We start from the raw sequence: 14,129 nt of genomic DNA, 5'->3' as shown, positions 1-14,129 counted from the left end.
CCTGAGGCACGCCGCCCCAAGGCACCCAGAGCCGCAGCGCCGCGCGAGGCCCAACTCAGACGGCCGCCTCGGGTCGGGAGGAAGCGGGGCTGCCTCACAGAGTGCAGCTCACGGCGGAAGGCCTCAGAACAGCGCCGTGCGTGAATCCCGCAGCTGTCCTCCTCCCCGGGCCGCTCCCCGGCAGGGCGACCGTCCACTACCACCACCACCACCACCTCCTCCTCCCTCTTCACCGTCCCGGCACAGCAGCAAAGATAACCGCCCCTCCTCCGGCGCTCACCTCACGAGTAGCCCAAACCCCGCCCGGCTCCGGGACGTCACCCCGATTCCCTGCGCGTCCTGCGGCACATGCGCAGTGGCAGCCCCCGCGAGGGCGGGAACACGCCGACTCTGCACGTGCGCAGGACGACAGTACGGTGACGCGCGCGCAGAGCCGCCCGCCTCCCACATCGGGGCTCCTCCGCAGTCGGTCGTGTGAGCGGGGGAGCATGCAGACGTGTCCACAAAATCTTTTTTTTTTTTTTTTTCCTTGAAAAAATAATTTATTCCGGCTGACACTTAGATCGAGATCACCACAGTTTCGCATGCTTTCCCACACAGATCCCTTTCCTTGTGAGGTGCAGCCTCACAGGGCCAGGAGTGTGATTTTTGAAGCTGTCTAACTGAGTTCTGGAACCCGTTTCCACTGCAGGAAAGGCTGCTTGGAGAAGCCAGGTCGCAGCACGACGCCGGTCCCAGTGCTGCTGGCCCACAGGGCTGCTCGGCTTTGCCTCCGTGCCCAGTGGGAGGCTGGCCTTGCGTCAGCTGTGCTGCCTCCTTCAGCTCCATTGCACGAGCTAGCATGTAGCTGACCTTCCTCTGGTGAGCCAGAGCCTCCTCTTTGTCATTTACCTGCAGTTGGCCACAGAAAGAGAAGAAAGAAGCCGTGAGCTGAGAGCAAGGGAGTCCATGTATCACAGAATCACAGAATCGCCAGGGTTGAAAAAGACCTTCAAGATCATCCAGTCCAACCATCCACCTATCACCAATAGTACTCATTAAAACATGTCCCTCAACACAAAATACAAAATCCAAACGTTCCATGTAAATGTAAATGATAGAGTATCTTGCATTGGAAGGGACTCATGAGGATCACCACATCCAGCATATGAAAAGATCAGAAAAACAATGTCAGAATGATGTCAAGGATCCTTAGGCATGTCGGCAAACCCAGAGTTTGACAGCAACCAAAAATGACAGTAACCTGTCAGTCCAGACCTCTTAACAGCAATAGTGATGCTGGCATAGGAAGCTGTGTTTTCACAGGTACAGGCAAACGTGTATCCATGCAAGATTCCTTGTCTTGTTTTTACCTCGTTTTATTATTAACAAAAACTCTGTAGTTCAGTTTGTTCTCCCAGAATCTAGTTCAAGAAGTAATACTAACCAAATCTATTAACATCTTCAGGATTTCATGAGGGTTGTCTAGTTCTTCAACTTTCCTGCTGTCAGCATCTGAGGAGAGCAGGCCTGATAATTTCTGTCCCAGATTGTTCTTGTTCCCTTGTAGCTTGACAGACCCTATGAACAACAGAAGGTATGAGAATGGTGGAAATACTTCAGAGAAAAACTGGTTTTGGATAAAATGAATGTGCATCTGACTGAACTCTGAACAATTTCCTCTAGAAGGGCACTGCAGGCTACAGCTTCTACTGTACATCTTAGGGAAGGTTATTAATATGCAGCACCACTCTTGCCATCACTTAAAAGCTACCTAGACCTTTCATCAGATATAACAGCAAATTGAAAATAAAAATTATTTATTTTTGCTATTGAAAAATATATCTTGCCTCTAGCTAAATAACAATTCATGGCAATGTGTTTTTAAGCATCTGGTAGCCTGATATGTTCAGTTCGTAGGATTTATCAAATGTTTAAAATACATCAAAATGATGAAACGCTTGTATCAAAACACAGAGCTTAGAATACACAAGGCACTCAGCACTAGGCTGGACAGGGCCCTAGGCAGCACTTCCAACCCAAACTATTCTGTTGATACTATGATTCTGTGAAAGAAACAGTGATACTGATAAACGGGAAACAGATATTGGAGATATATCCTGTTTTAATATTATTTCCTGGAGGTGTCCAAGGAAACCAGAGGATCCACAGATCCATGCCTGACACATGCAGATCAATGGCTAGCAGAAACACATTTTGAAGTACATTCTATTTCTCACTTCTGCTATGGTTTTGACCATGACATAAGCACGTAAACAATTCTCATTATTTTTTTTCTCAACCAAGAAAAGGATAACAAAAAGTCTTTCTCTTTTCCAGAGGGATTGTAGATGACCATGCTAAGTAGTAGTAGAAAAATAAATTATTATTATTATTATTGATAATAATAATAATAAATAGTAATGCCAACACAAATAATGAAAAATGGAAGTACTTTAAAAAAAAACACAAAACAAAAAACAAAAAACACAGAAAAAAAGTAGTATTCCAGTAAAAGCTCAGTACGTGTTTTTGCCTTTATCCTTCCTGATACAGGCTTCATTGAAAAATAAAAACAAAATGGATGATAGCATCTTAAATGGCCAAGCTAACCTTTCCAAATGCTAGGTTTTTTGTGCTGTTTTTCTAACATCTTTAATATCTGCAATGTTATTGTTAATCTGGATAACAGATTATTTATTCTAAAAAAGGGCTACACTAAAAGCAGGATTAGTATCATCAGTGTCCTATGGTCATCATGGTCATCTTTATATAATGACTAGTGTAACAAGCCTCTTATACATGTACATTCTACATAAGAAACTTCTGGTAGGAGTTTGTGAACTACCACCTGCATTTCTTATGGTATGTATGGTTTTGACATAAATTTGTTCCTTTTTTCTGAACTCTTCAGAAATCTGTCAGCCATTAGACCACAAACACACATCTGATGCAATAAAAATATCTGTCCATGCCCATCAGCTGACTTTTTTTCTAGTCCACCATTACAGATACAGTTACCATCCTCTTTCAGTCGCCTCCAGTTTATAAATTTTGTTTCCTTTTTAATCTTTATCACTTCTGCGAGCCTCAGGGCTTGGTCCTTCCTGTGCATTAACTGCTGCTCAAATGCGATTCTGAAGGCGTCTGCCATTATATAAGCTTCATCTTTACTCTTCATCAGAAGTTCAATCTGGTTTTAATTAAGAGAAAATTTACAGTATGTTAAGCAATTTGGAAGCAATAGCAGGTTTAAAATTTAAATTGAGACAAATTGAAGCCATTAGCACAGTTCAGCACTTTCATGTTACCAAGTCACCACAGCAGTTCCTAAGGCAGCCCTGTGCCTGTCAAATGGATTGATTTCAATTAGGGAAGTAGAAACAGAACAGTGGCTTTCTTGCTACATAAAGAAATGTATTTTGAAGCATGTATTTAAATCCTTTTTTGTGCCTGCAGCTAACACCACCTATCCACTGCACTGGCTATGCTGCCAGCCAGCAAAAGAACAGTACTTCTATCAGGTATCATAACCCTGATACAGAAGAGATGTGAAAGTTCTATAGAGGTAGTTGCTGCCTTATGCCTGTCTGTGAGGTCTAAGATAATGTTTTTATTGATGAATTTTAATTGTGGTCAGCCCCAAAATAGTGACAGTTGGACTCAAATCTTTGGAAGGCCCTTTCAGATGGAAGTGAACCTGTTTTATTCTATTCCACCTATTTTCAAAATCAGTATGTCAGTGGGACTTCTGCATTAGGACTGTGAGAAAGGTTACCACATTTGCAGGCTAAAACACTAATGAAAAGAAAAAAATTTTCTATCTAAAATTATATATTTACTAAATTAGAGACTTCATGAGCTTGAAAACATTTTGTTGTATTAAGTGTGATGTAAATACATCATTTTTTGCAAGGTCAGCTCAATGCTAATGCCAGCACAAAGGAGGGATGGAAAGGGATGGAAAACCGTGCCAGGAAAGAGGGGAAAAGGAGCAATTTCTTCTTCAGTGACAATTCATACTCACATTGTAAATACTGTAATATTTACAGAGTGTATGCATTTTGAGTGTCCATATTTTCATAATAAAAAATGTAAGTAGAATGAAGTAAAACAAGAAAGATTTTTTTTTTTTTTACTAGCAAAACATTTTTACATCAGCAACAATTAGGACACCACAAGCAAACATTATTTCTGAGATGCATTCTTGTTGTCAAACACACCAATTTGTGTAAGCCATGGGAGAGTGTTTAAGGCTTTACTTGTTTTTGTACAAATTTGTTCTCTTGCCTTCACTCCTTGCTCATACCTAAATCAAACAGCATTACCTCTTGCTTGAGATGAAGAATTTGCTTCCGAGTGACAGCTGCCATTTTAGCACAGGGACAAGGCTGCCCCACAGAAGAATTGCAGGTGCAGGCTCCAAGAACTGCCAGCTTAAAATCCAAAACAAACCAGCAGTTATATATCTGCATATGGAATGCAATCCAAGAGATGCCAAGTGACTAGCAAAAACATCCTGAAGCTGCAGAGGGAGTGTAGGAGTTAGGAAAATTTGGCTACAAAGATTTGGACATCAGTTTTTTTCACTAACAATGACACACGTGATGTCTATTTTTCAGCACTAATTTCACATCTAATCCTAACACAGTACTTTTGTGATACTAATTATGCCAATTAACTAATCTGAATTCGGCACCACGAAGGCTTTAAGTTTTCTACTCAGCAGTTACTTACATGGAAATACTCAAGAAAATCAAGGCAGTAGAAGTAGTGTGCTTGTACAACATAGGAAGAGCCACAACTGCATTTTCAGTGATTCTGCATGCAAACATACCCCTGCAGGCATTGCTCCCCTCTAACTTTTACTCTGAAGCTGAAGAAAGAAATGAAGCCTTATACTGTGATCTTGCCAGACTGAGCACTTCCAGAAACATTAGTAAATGCATCACATTATACAGCCTGCTTTTATATCACAAAGATATACGATTTGGAATATGGATTTCCAGATGACAAGGTGGGACACAAGGTCATCAGCAACTTCAAAAATCAGACTTCATACTTACTTCAAGACCTGTAATATCTGTGATGTCTCTTTTATTCATGGACATGTTCTCCTGAACAATCTTCTGTTTGTTCACATCAAGCATTACAAGAAATTCTAAGCGCTGCTGATTCAAGACTATGAAATAAATGAGGACAATAATTTAAAGTTTGTTCTTCTAATTTCTTAATTTCTGAGTTCAACTACAGCCAGAAAAAAAAAAAAAAAAAAAAAAAAAGAACCAAAAACCAGTTCTATAGCATAAGTATCAGGTATGATAATATGAGACTATGTAGATTTGGAAACTCAGATCCCAGTTGCTTTTCCTTGTGTTTTCCTAGATGTGATGATCCATTTACAGAGATGCCTTTGGATGCCAGAGATTTACAGAGTATGCCTCTAGTGCTGATTTTAATGGTAGCACAGACATCCTGTGCCTTGCTTGGCCTGCTGCTCCCTTCCTACAGAACATTAATAGAATGCAGAAGCTTGTTCCCTTCTACACCCAGAGTCCCCTAGAGGTGAGCTCTATTTCTTCATTGACTTGCCCTGTCAGCTTTTTTTGTTTTCTTCACTTTTCAAGTGACAATGCGACTAGAATAACAAATACTACCAGTTCATTTAAAGTGGGTTGCTGAATATACACTAATACCAGCTGCCAATAAAAAGAGACTTGTCCTGACAGAAACTTTCATTCATAGCTAATGAATTATTCCAGAAAAGCAATACATTAAGAGGAAGAGCTGCTGGCATCTTACTTGCATTTTCAGATTTAAGAGTTTTAACTTCTTCTGTTCTCAGTTTCAGTGCTTCCTTAAGAGCTGTGTTTTCACAGTATATCCTGCAGAAGTTAGAAAAGGGCCATATTATCTTTGAAATAAATATTGAAAATGTGCAATCAAATGGAAGAAAAAAGACGTTAGCCTGTTAAAACATTGTATCTAATATTCCTGGAAATTAAAATTAGATTTGAAAAGATAGAAAACTGAAAAAAAGTTGAGTGTTAATTTGATATTATGCACACATCAGCAGCTTCCTCACTTGTGAATTTTTTAATGCAAAAGTTCCTGATTTTTTCCCACAATAATAATTGTACCAATAATAAGTGGTGTGTTACTAGATCTGAATCTGATACTGAGGGTCTAATAAAAATCCTGAAACTGCTCATAACTAGCCTTCTGAAATAAAGATGGAATGACCTTTTACATAGCTAGCAGTTTTCAATGGGGGATTCCTTTTAAAGACTAATGAACTCCTCTTCTGGGCAAACAGATGAGATCAACCAAATATTCTGAATAATGCAGGGGTTGGTGACCACAGTACGCTGTGGGAGCAGGTCTGCCTAGGGTTGGTCTGACGGGCACTGAACCTGCAGGGCACAGAAATGAGACCACGTAACACCAGCTTCTGTAAGTTTGCTCCTGGTCATCCAAGCTGCAGCTCTCTGTGCAGGGAGCAATAGTAAGAATCTCTGCATTTATGTGGAGGTTTCTTTTGCAATCCAGATAACATACTGGAAAGGCTGGCCTTTTTAGTAAAACCACTCCCTTATGCTATCAATTTAAATGTGCCCATGTGTGCTTAAGTGAGTGTGAAAAAATAGTAATAAGACAATAATTCATATGGAAGTACACAGTGCCCCTAGCTTTAGAGTTTAACAGGAGATAAGTTTAAGCACTGCACTGCTATTAGAAACTCTATAAAAATTGTAACTGAAAAAACTCTGAAACATTTGCTCAGCAACCTTTCGCTTCCTTGAAAAGAGGAAACTGTAATTGGACATATGACAATATGGCTCGTGTCTTCATTTTAGAAAGTAAACTTCTTGTATCTTGATACTATTCTGAGAGTAGCAAACTGAGAGCACCTCAGAGACATGTAGAATGATAGTTTTTCTTTATATATTTCCTTATTGAAAAGTGGCAATCTCAATTCCTAAGTGTTAAAGCAATACCTTTTTTTGGTGTATCGCTCTCTTCAGCTGCCTATAATTGCAGCATCCCGTAACTTTTTTTTTTTTTTTTATAAAGCCAAATAATAATTTGAAATATTTTGTTTGAATGAAGAAAGGGAAATAAACATTCTTCTCATCCAAGTGTATTGGATATTGGAGTATGTTTTTGCAAAGCTGTCTTTAGCCCACAGCTTGTGGCTTTCCGAAGCTTTCACCTCTAGCTTCCAACCATTAACTGTAGTTTTGTTGCTACCAACACTTCCTACCTTCCTAACGGATTTTAAAAAGTTATTTCTTGGCATTTTAACTCAGTTAAGAGATGAAAGAGATACAACATCTTAGCAAATCTTTCTTATAAATGAATAGTTCCTAAGTTTTTTTGGCATATTCATTGATTCAAAGTTGGAAACTTTTAAATAAGAAACTCCACTAAAATAATTGTAACTCTAAAGCACAGATGCCAGAGATACTGTTATACTTTAAATAAATGAGACTTTGTGTCTTTCCATGTTTGCAACTGAATCATTAGTGTAGTGCTTTGGCTTCTACTGCCTGCCTCACTACACCTTCTTTCCGCTCTGAATAAGTCTTAATTAAACAAAGAACCAGTTCATCAGCCTCTCCCAAAAGCATTCAGTTTTACCTGTACTTAGGCTCATATCTACAATGCAAGGAAGTAAAGCAATGATTAACCTGAAAATGGTATTTCCACATGCAAGCAAATACTATTACTTTCCACACCTCATTTACATTTAAAGTAAATAAGGACACTCTGGCTCCTGCTGGCTAATACAATAAAGTATAAGAACGAAAATGAAAACTCACTAGCAAAGCCACCCAACTAAAGAATTAGAGGCTTATTAATTGCAGTAGTTTTCATTGAAAAATAAAAATCTGACAAGCATGAAATTTAGATTAATCTTCTCAAGTCAGGAAGGAAATTAGGAAAGCACTGAAAAAGGGAGAAAAAGGAAAAGAAGAATAAAGAAATGCAGCATAAATTAAATACCTGTCATATTTTTCTGTCCATGTGTCTTCTATGTTTTTAAATCTATCCTGATCAAATTCGATTTCCCACTGCAAAATATTAATTTCCTGCAGAGGCAAAAGAAGGCAGCAGCAATTCATTACAATCCTCACAAGGAAGGGAAGAAATGGAACTGCTGGTGCTATATTTGGCACTGACAGAGATCGGGGTGTCCTACATTGACAATCTATGTTGTTTTAAACAAATTTGGCAGCAGATAACAATGATTTAGTGCATTACTAATCTGCGGGTTCCAGACCCTGCTGAATGCAATAATGCTTGCAGTGGCTTATTGCAACTGGAAACCCATGCAGTCACATTTCCCTCTTTCCTTACTATTCTGTAGAAAGGGCACATATATACTATGTAATATTATACATATATACACATATGTAATAAGAGAAACAAAAACTCAGTTTAATAAAGCTCAACACCTTCTTCCTCCTACTCCTCTTTTTCTCATTAGATATTCATTCCTTAGCCTTGTTTTGGAAGTTCCAGGCTAACTAAGAAATAGAAGAACTCAATATAAACAACTGTGAAATTCACAACAGAAAATAACTAAAACTACAGAATTCTAATATCTTTCAGGTATAATGTTTTAGTATGCGGTGTAGTGGGAAAAGAATGACAGAATGACATTTCCCTTCTAAAAAGGAATAAGAACACTTTAGGGTGAAAAAAAAAAAAAAAAAAGGAATAGACTTTGGTATTGATTGGCATTGATTCAAATAAGCAGTATGACCACCCTTATAAATAGCAATGAACATCTGTGATTTTGTGCAGGTATGAAAGAAAACTGCACTCTTACCTTTTCTAAAGTTCTCTTTTCTTCCTCAGTTTTTTCAAGCATTGCTTTTGTATGACTAGTGGCCTTACTAAATACTGCCTGCAGAAAAATCACAGATCAATCAAATGCTTTAAGTAGAGCCCAGTGTTCAGTTTTACATCAGTGCAAGACTCATGCTCTTGGTTAACCAGAGGTGTGTAGAATTAGACACTAGCAACTCTAATTTCAATAAATGAAATAGCTATGTTGCGTAACAAACTTGTGTTTCAATCACCTAGTTTCTTTTACTGAAAAAAAATACAGCATTATTTATAAAAAAGATCGTATCTTCAAGTTTTCCACAATATCAACTCTCAGAAAACTCGGTTACAACATACTTATACTTCAATCCAGATGTGACTTATTACAAATGTCTGAGGGTAGAAACTGCAGAACTATAAATGGATTATGCAAGTAGGCAGTTAATTTCAACATCATGCACTGTAATAGCAAATTACAATATTACAATCCATGCATGAAAGACTGATGCAGTGTTTAATGCTTAGATGGAACTAATTAGCTGAAAGTATCTCAGCTTTGCAGCAGAATCTCCATCACTGGAAAAATCAGTAATTTGAAGAACTGCAAAAAAAGGCAGCATTTCCTAGATCCTTCAAGGATCCTCAAAGATAAAATTCTGAGAATTTGCTAAAAGAGTGAAGTCTTCTTAAATAACTGTGTTTTCACAGTATATCCTGCAGAATTTAGAAAAGGGACATATTATCTTTGAAATAAATATTTATAATGTGCAATCAAATTGAAAAAAAAAAGCAGAAAAAGTAGTTAAGTGTAAGAGCCGAGTCTGTATAAGTTTGCAGACTCAACGATTTAAATTACAGCCTTAGAAGGACTACAAGGTTTAGGAGGCTTGACAAGGAAGAGTGGCAGAAAGATTCTGCTCCCTTCCTTTACCCATAAGTAAGCCAATGATCTCTGAACAACTCCTACCATGCTTTGCAGAATTCTTAGGGCTTCATCTTTTCCTTCAAGTTTTCTTTGAGCAGCTTCAAGCTCAACTTTCAACATTTCAATTTCCTAAAGCAAAATAAAGTGGATACACTGAATAAAAGCCAATATAATCTCTTTAAAAACTTGACTACAACAGCAATGTAAATCTGTTCACCTCAAAAAAATCTCATCTTTATCCTCTACGATTCTTTCTCTACTTACAGTTTGCTTGTGATGAAGAAATGTTAACAGTGCATGCTAGTGCCCAATCATTAAAGAATACTTGTTACTATCCATTCTGTTTTCCTCCAGTGTATTTGGAAAACAGAACAAAATAAGCCACTATATTCTGTAGTTCTGCCTTGCTAATAACGTTGCATATACTAGCACAGGTCTAGAGCACTTCCATGAAGTGAGTAGCATTCTCCCTTTCAGAAGGAAGCATTTTTTCTCTTTCCAAGAGATAGGTGAAAATTCACTGCTTTCAATAGTTATCTTTCCTTCACAACTAGGTAGGTCTTGACTGTTCAGCTCTGGCCTCCCAAAACACTTTGCTGTGGTTCTTCCTGTTCTGTTGCTTCAGCAGATGTTACTGGAGTTGCATTTGTGAGCAGTGCCAATTTGTTGCTTTTGTCTGATTGAAAATCAGTAAGGTTACTTGTTATTTTGATGAAAGCACAGGTTAAAAGTCCCAAGACTATTCCGATTTTCAAGGTGTAATATGGAATATTTTTTTTCCATGGAAAGTCAGAGGCATAAAATGTAATGAGACTTCCAAGTAGTGCTCTAGTTTCAAGAACCCACATTCATACAAGATTCTGAACATACTGCTGAAATAACTATATAACTATATAATAATAATGTGCTGTGACACATTAAATTGAAATGCAGATTTTAAGGATAGTGCTCATAGTAGCACTACTAACCTCTAGAGCTTCTCGAAGCTGTTGCTTTAGTTCTTCGTTTGACACTTCACTACTGGATTCTGCAAGATTTAGAGGAGACAGTAAAAACACGAGAACTTACTTTAACCTGAAAACAGGGAACATGCAGGGATAGTTTTCATCCTTAAGTTTTTTGTTTGTTTGTTTTGTTTTTTTTTCTAACTTCTGGAGCTAATAAGCAAACCTAAGAAGTACACAAACACTAAACAGAAACATTATTTCAGAGTTAAAGAAGCAAAATCGGAAAAAAGACAGTCATGAAAGGCAATTTTAAGTTTTAAATTTCCATTTAAAAATAATTTTTTTAAAAAAAGAACACCTTGACTCAAAAAATAATTTCACTTTTTAGATTCATTTTAAATTGCAACTTTTCATCAATTCTACCCAACGCAATCCAGCAAGTTTCAACATTTGCATAAACAAGAAGTTCCTGTTGGCATCATTTTTTCTTCAGTTAAGTATTAGAGAAATATATTAACGTGCAGCCTCCTGCTAAATCAGCTGGGTTCATGTGGAACTCAGTCATGTTTGCTGTGTGAATGACCTACAGCCAAGACAGCATCACAGAGAGCAGTGGTGGACAGTGAAACCAACCAGCATTACACTGCAGTTGCAGCATCCTCTCACTGACACTGTTGAAACCAAGAAAGAATAATTACATGGCTTAGTATATATTAAGGATAGTTCAGACTTATTGTAAGGGAGAGAAACAAGCAGTTACATGGAAATACTTGAGACAGAGTACAAATAACAGCTAAAAATATAAGGTAAAGAAGCTAAAATACGAAGAACATTCCTGCCTGTATTTGATTTTATTCACAGTAGTGTTGTCTTCAGGTAAAACCACAATGCCAACATGGATTAACAGAGATGTGTAGATTCTAAAACTAACTTCTTACCCTTAAACAACGCTAGCTTACAAATTCCAGCTAAACAGCAAACAGGAGTTTGAATATTTAGCCCTAAACCTCAGAAGCGGACTCTGGGAACACACATTTAAAGGAGGAGCCCCAACAATTCAATGCAATGTACTTATTTAGAGAACAATTATATTGTCCTCCACCACAGGACTTCTCTTTCAAGGTCAATACCAAATATTAACAAGGACCAAGAAGGGCCATGGCCTGACTGGCTGCAAGGCAATTTTTCTGTTAGTATTTGCAGAGGAAGACCCAGATGCAGCGACTATGTGGCTGCCTCCAACGGGCAGAGCACTTCTTGCACTTGTGGCAATGCCAGCTGCACTGACAGAAGACCTGAAGACTTTGCCCGCAATCCTAAGAAGCACTGGACTCCAAGAAGCATGTGAGGCACATGCACATGGAATTCTTTGCAGCTTCTGAGGGTTTTGGCAAACAGTTGAATCTGATTTTGGTGATGCCTTCAGGCTTCAGGCAATGCTCAGTCTTGCCAGGAATTTTTCTCCTGATGAACACTGAACTCCAAATTAGCCTTACCACAGCTACTTAGTCGAGACAAACTAGAAAGAGGCTTCTTGGATGATCCATCATGAAAACTGTTTCTTTTGGAACAGGGAAGAGGGGAAGCATCATTTTCTTCCACTCCCTTTATTGATGAGAGAGAGTTGTAAGCCTTCACAGACACCTTCTTAGATCTGAGTGAATAGTTTTGTAATTTTTCCCCTTCATAAACACCTCCAGGTCTTCTCCCAAGTCCATTCCCCAAGTCTCCACATGCCATGTCATCCTCTTCTGCTTCCTCCATCTTACCCTCTACCTGTTTTTTGTTTTTTTCTTTTTCAGTGGAGCGCACGTCACTTTCTGGCCATGTGAACACCTCCCCTAACACCAGGTTTTTTCCACCTAGAAAAAACAAACAGAGCTCCTTACTTAAAGCGGCAAAGCAACATTCAGCGAAAAACCTGCAGTTCTTCGCGTGAGCCCGCTCTCAGCTACCTGTCCAGCCTCCAGGTGCTGTCTGCAATCGAGGCAGTCAGACCCCTTCTCCAGCGGGAAGCCGGCGGCCGCCCTCACCGCTCCCTCGCCACCCTTCCTCCTCCGAGGCTCGGCGACCGGATCGGGGCACGGCAGGCACGGCAGGCACGGCCTCCCCTCAGCTCCGGGGCGGGCTCGCCGCCTGCACCGCCCCGGAGGCGCTGCGGGACCGAGGGCGGTTTCATTAGCCGCTTAGTTTTGCTTCCAGTGTCAGTTCCGTCTCTCCCGTGCTGCTTTGGAGGCTGTTCCAAAGCCTTATAGCTTGGCCGTTTAGATTTTTTTTTTTTTTTCCAAGTTTGCAACCATAACAAACTACTGAGAAGTTGATTTTAATTTATCAGGTAAGAATTACAAATGTGATTTATTGAACCATTCCAGGGAGAGATGCAGCAGTTGCTGCTGTTACTAACGCAGCAGGCAGCTAAGCATTACAAAGCTGTTCACTCACTCCACCCACTGTGGGATGGAGGAATAGTGCTGGGGAATAAAAAAAAAGGTAGCGCCTGTGGGGGACTGAGCTATAGTTTAATAATAATGATTTAAAAAACCCACAATATACAGAACATGTGACATACAGTGCAATTCCTCACCAGCCAGTGACATCCAGAGAATTCCCAAGCAGCAGCAACCCCTCAGCCAACTCTCCCCAATGTTATTGTTCTCCATGTCACTACACGGTATGGGACAACCATCCCAGTTTGGATCAGATCCCAGTTTCTTGTGAACCTCAGCATTCTGTAGTGGCCTCGGTGCTGGGGGAGATCAGGGAACAGACCCTCCTGGAAGCTACACTGAAGCACATGTAGGAGGTAATCTGAGAGAGCCAGCATGGCTTCACCAAGGGCGGATCCTGCCTTACCAGTCTGGTGGCCTTCTATGGTAGCCTGACAGAATCAGTGGACAAAGGAAAGGCAACTGGACTTGTGCAGGGCTTTTGTCGTGATCACACAACACTTTCTTATCTTCAAACTGGAGACAGGAATGTGAAGTGTGGATTACTGGGTGATAAATAATTGGTTGGATAGTCAGAGCCACAGGGTTGTATGAACATGTCTATCTATGTCTAGATGAAGGCCTGTGACAAGTGGTGTCCCTTGGGGGTCCATCTTGGGATTGGTATTTCCAACATCTTTATCAATGACATTGACAGTAGGATTGAGCGTACCCTCAGTAAGTTTGATGATTTCACTAAACTGACCGGTGCAGTTGACATAGTGTAAGGGATGGAAGGGAGGGACACCATCCAGAAGGATCAGAAATGAGCCCACATGAATCAACAGGGTTAAGCACAAGGAATTGCATTTGTATCACAGTGATCCCAGACAGAGGTAAAGACTGGAAGAAGAACTCACTGTAAGAAGCCCTGCAGAGGAGGATTTTGGGGTCCTGGTGGATAAAAAGATGGACATGAGCCAGCAGTGTACCTTTGAGGCCCAGAAGGTCCTAGGC

At 39.7% G+C, this 14,129-nt stretch overlaps 1 protein-coding gene across 1 annotated transcript; it reads right to left on the bottom strand.

The window, feature by feature from the left end:
- Positions 1 to 558: 558 nt before the first annotated feature.
- On the bottom strand, positions 559 to 12,450 carry CCDC125 (coiled-coil domain containing 125; the record flags this gene model as incomplete). Its single annotated transcript, XM_079548542.1, has 11 exons — positions 559 to 891; positions 1,427 to 1,560; positions 3,001 to 3,172; positions 4,308 to 4,415; positions 5,046 to 5,161; positions 5,782 to 5,864; positions 7,987 to 8,072; positions 8,816 to 8,893; positions 9,782 to 9,868; positions 10,708 to 10,766; positions 12,183 to 12,450. 11 exons carry the CDS (start codon positions 12,448 to 12,450, stop codon positions 559 to 561), a joined length of 1,524 nt encoding a protein of 507 aa, XP_079404668.1.
- Positions 12,451 to 14,129: the final 1,679 nt, after the last annotated feature.

This window comes from Tetrao urogallus (assembly GCF_951394365.1).
Source record: "Tetrao urogallus genome assembly, chromosome: Z".
NCBI classification, from domain to species: Eukaryota; Metazoa; Chordata; class Aves; order Galliformes; family Phasianidae; genus Tetrao; species Tetrao urogallus.
Note: the sequence above shows the minus strand (reverse complement) of the source record. Positions and strands in the feature narration are given on the sequence as shown.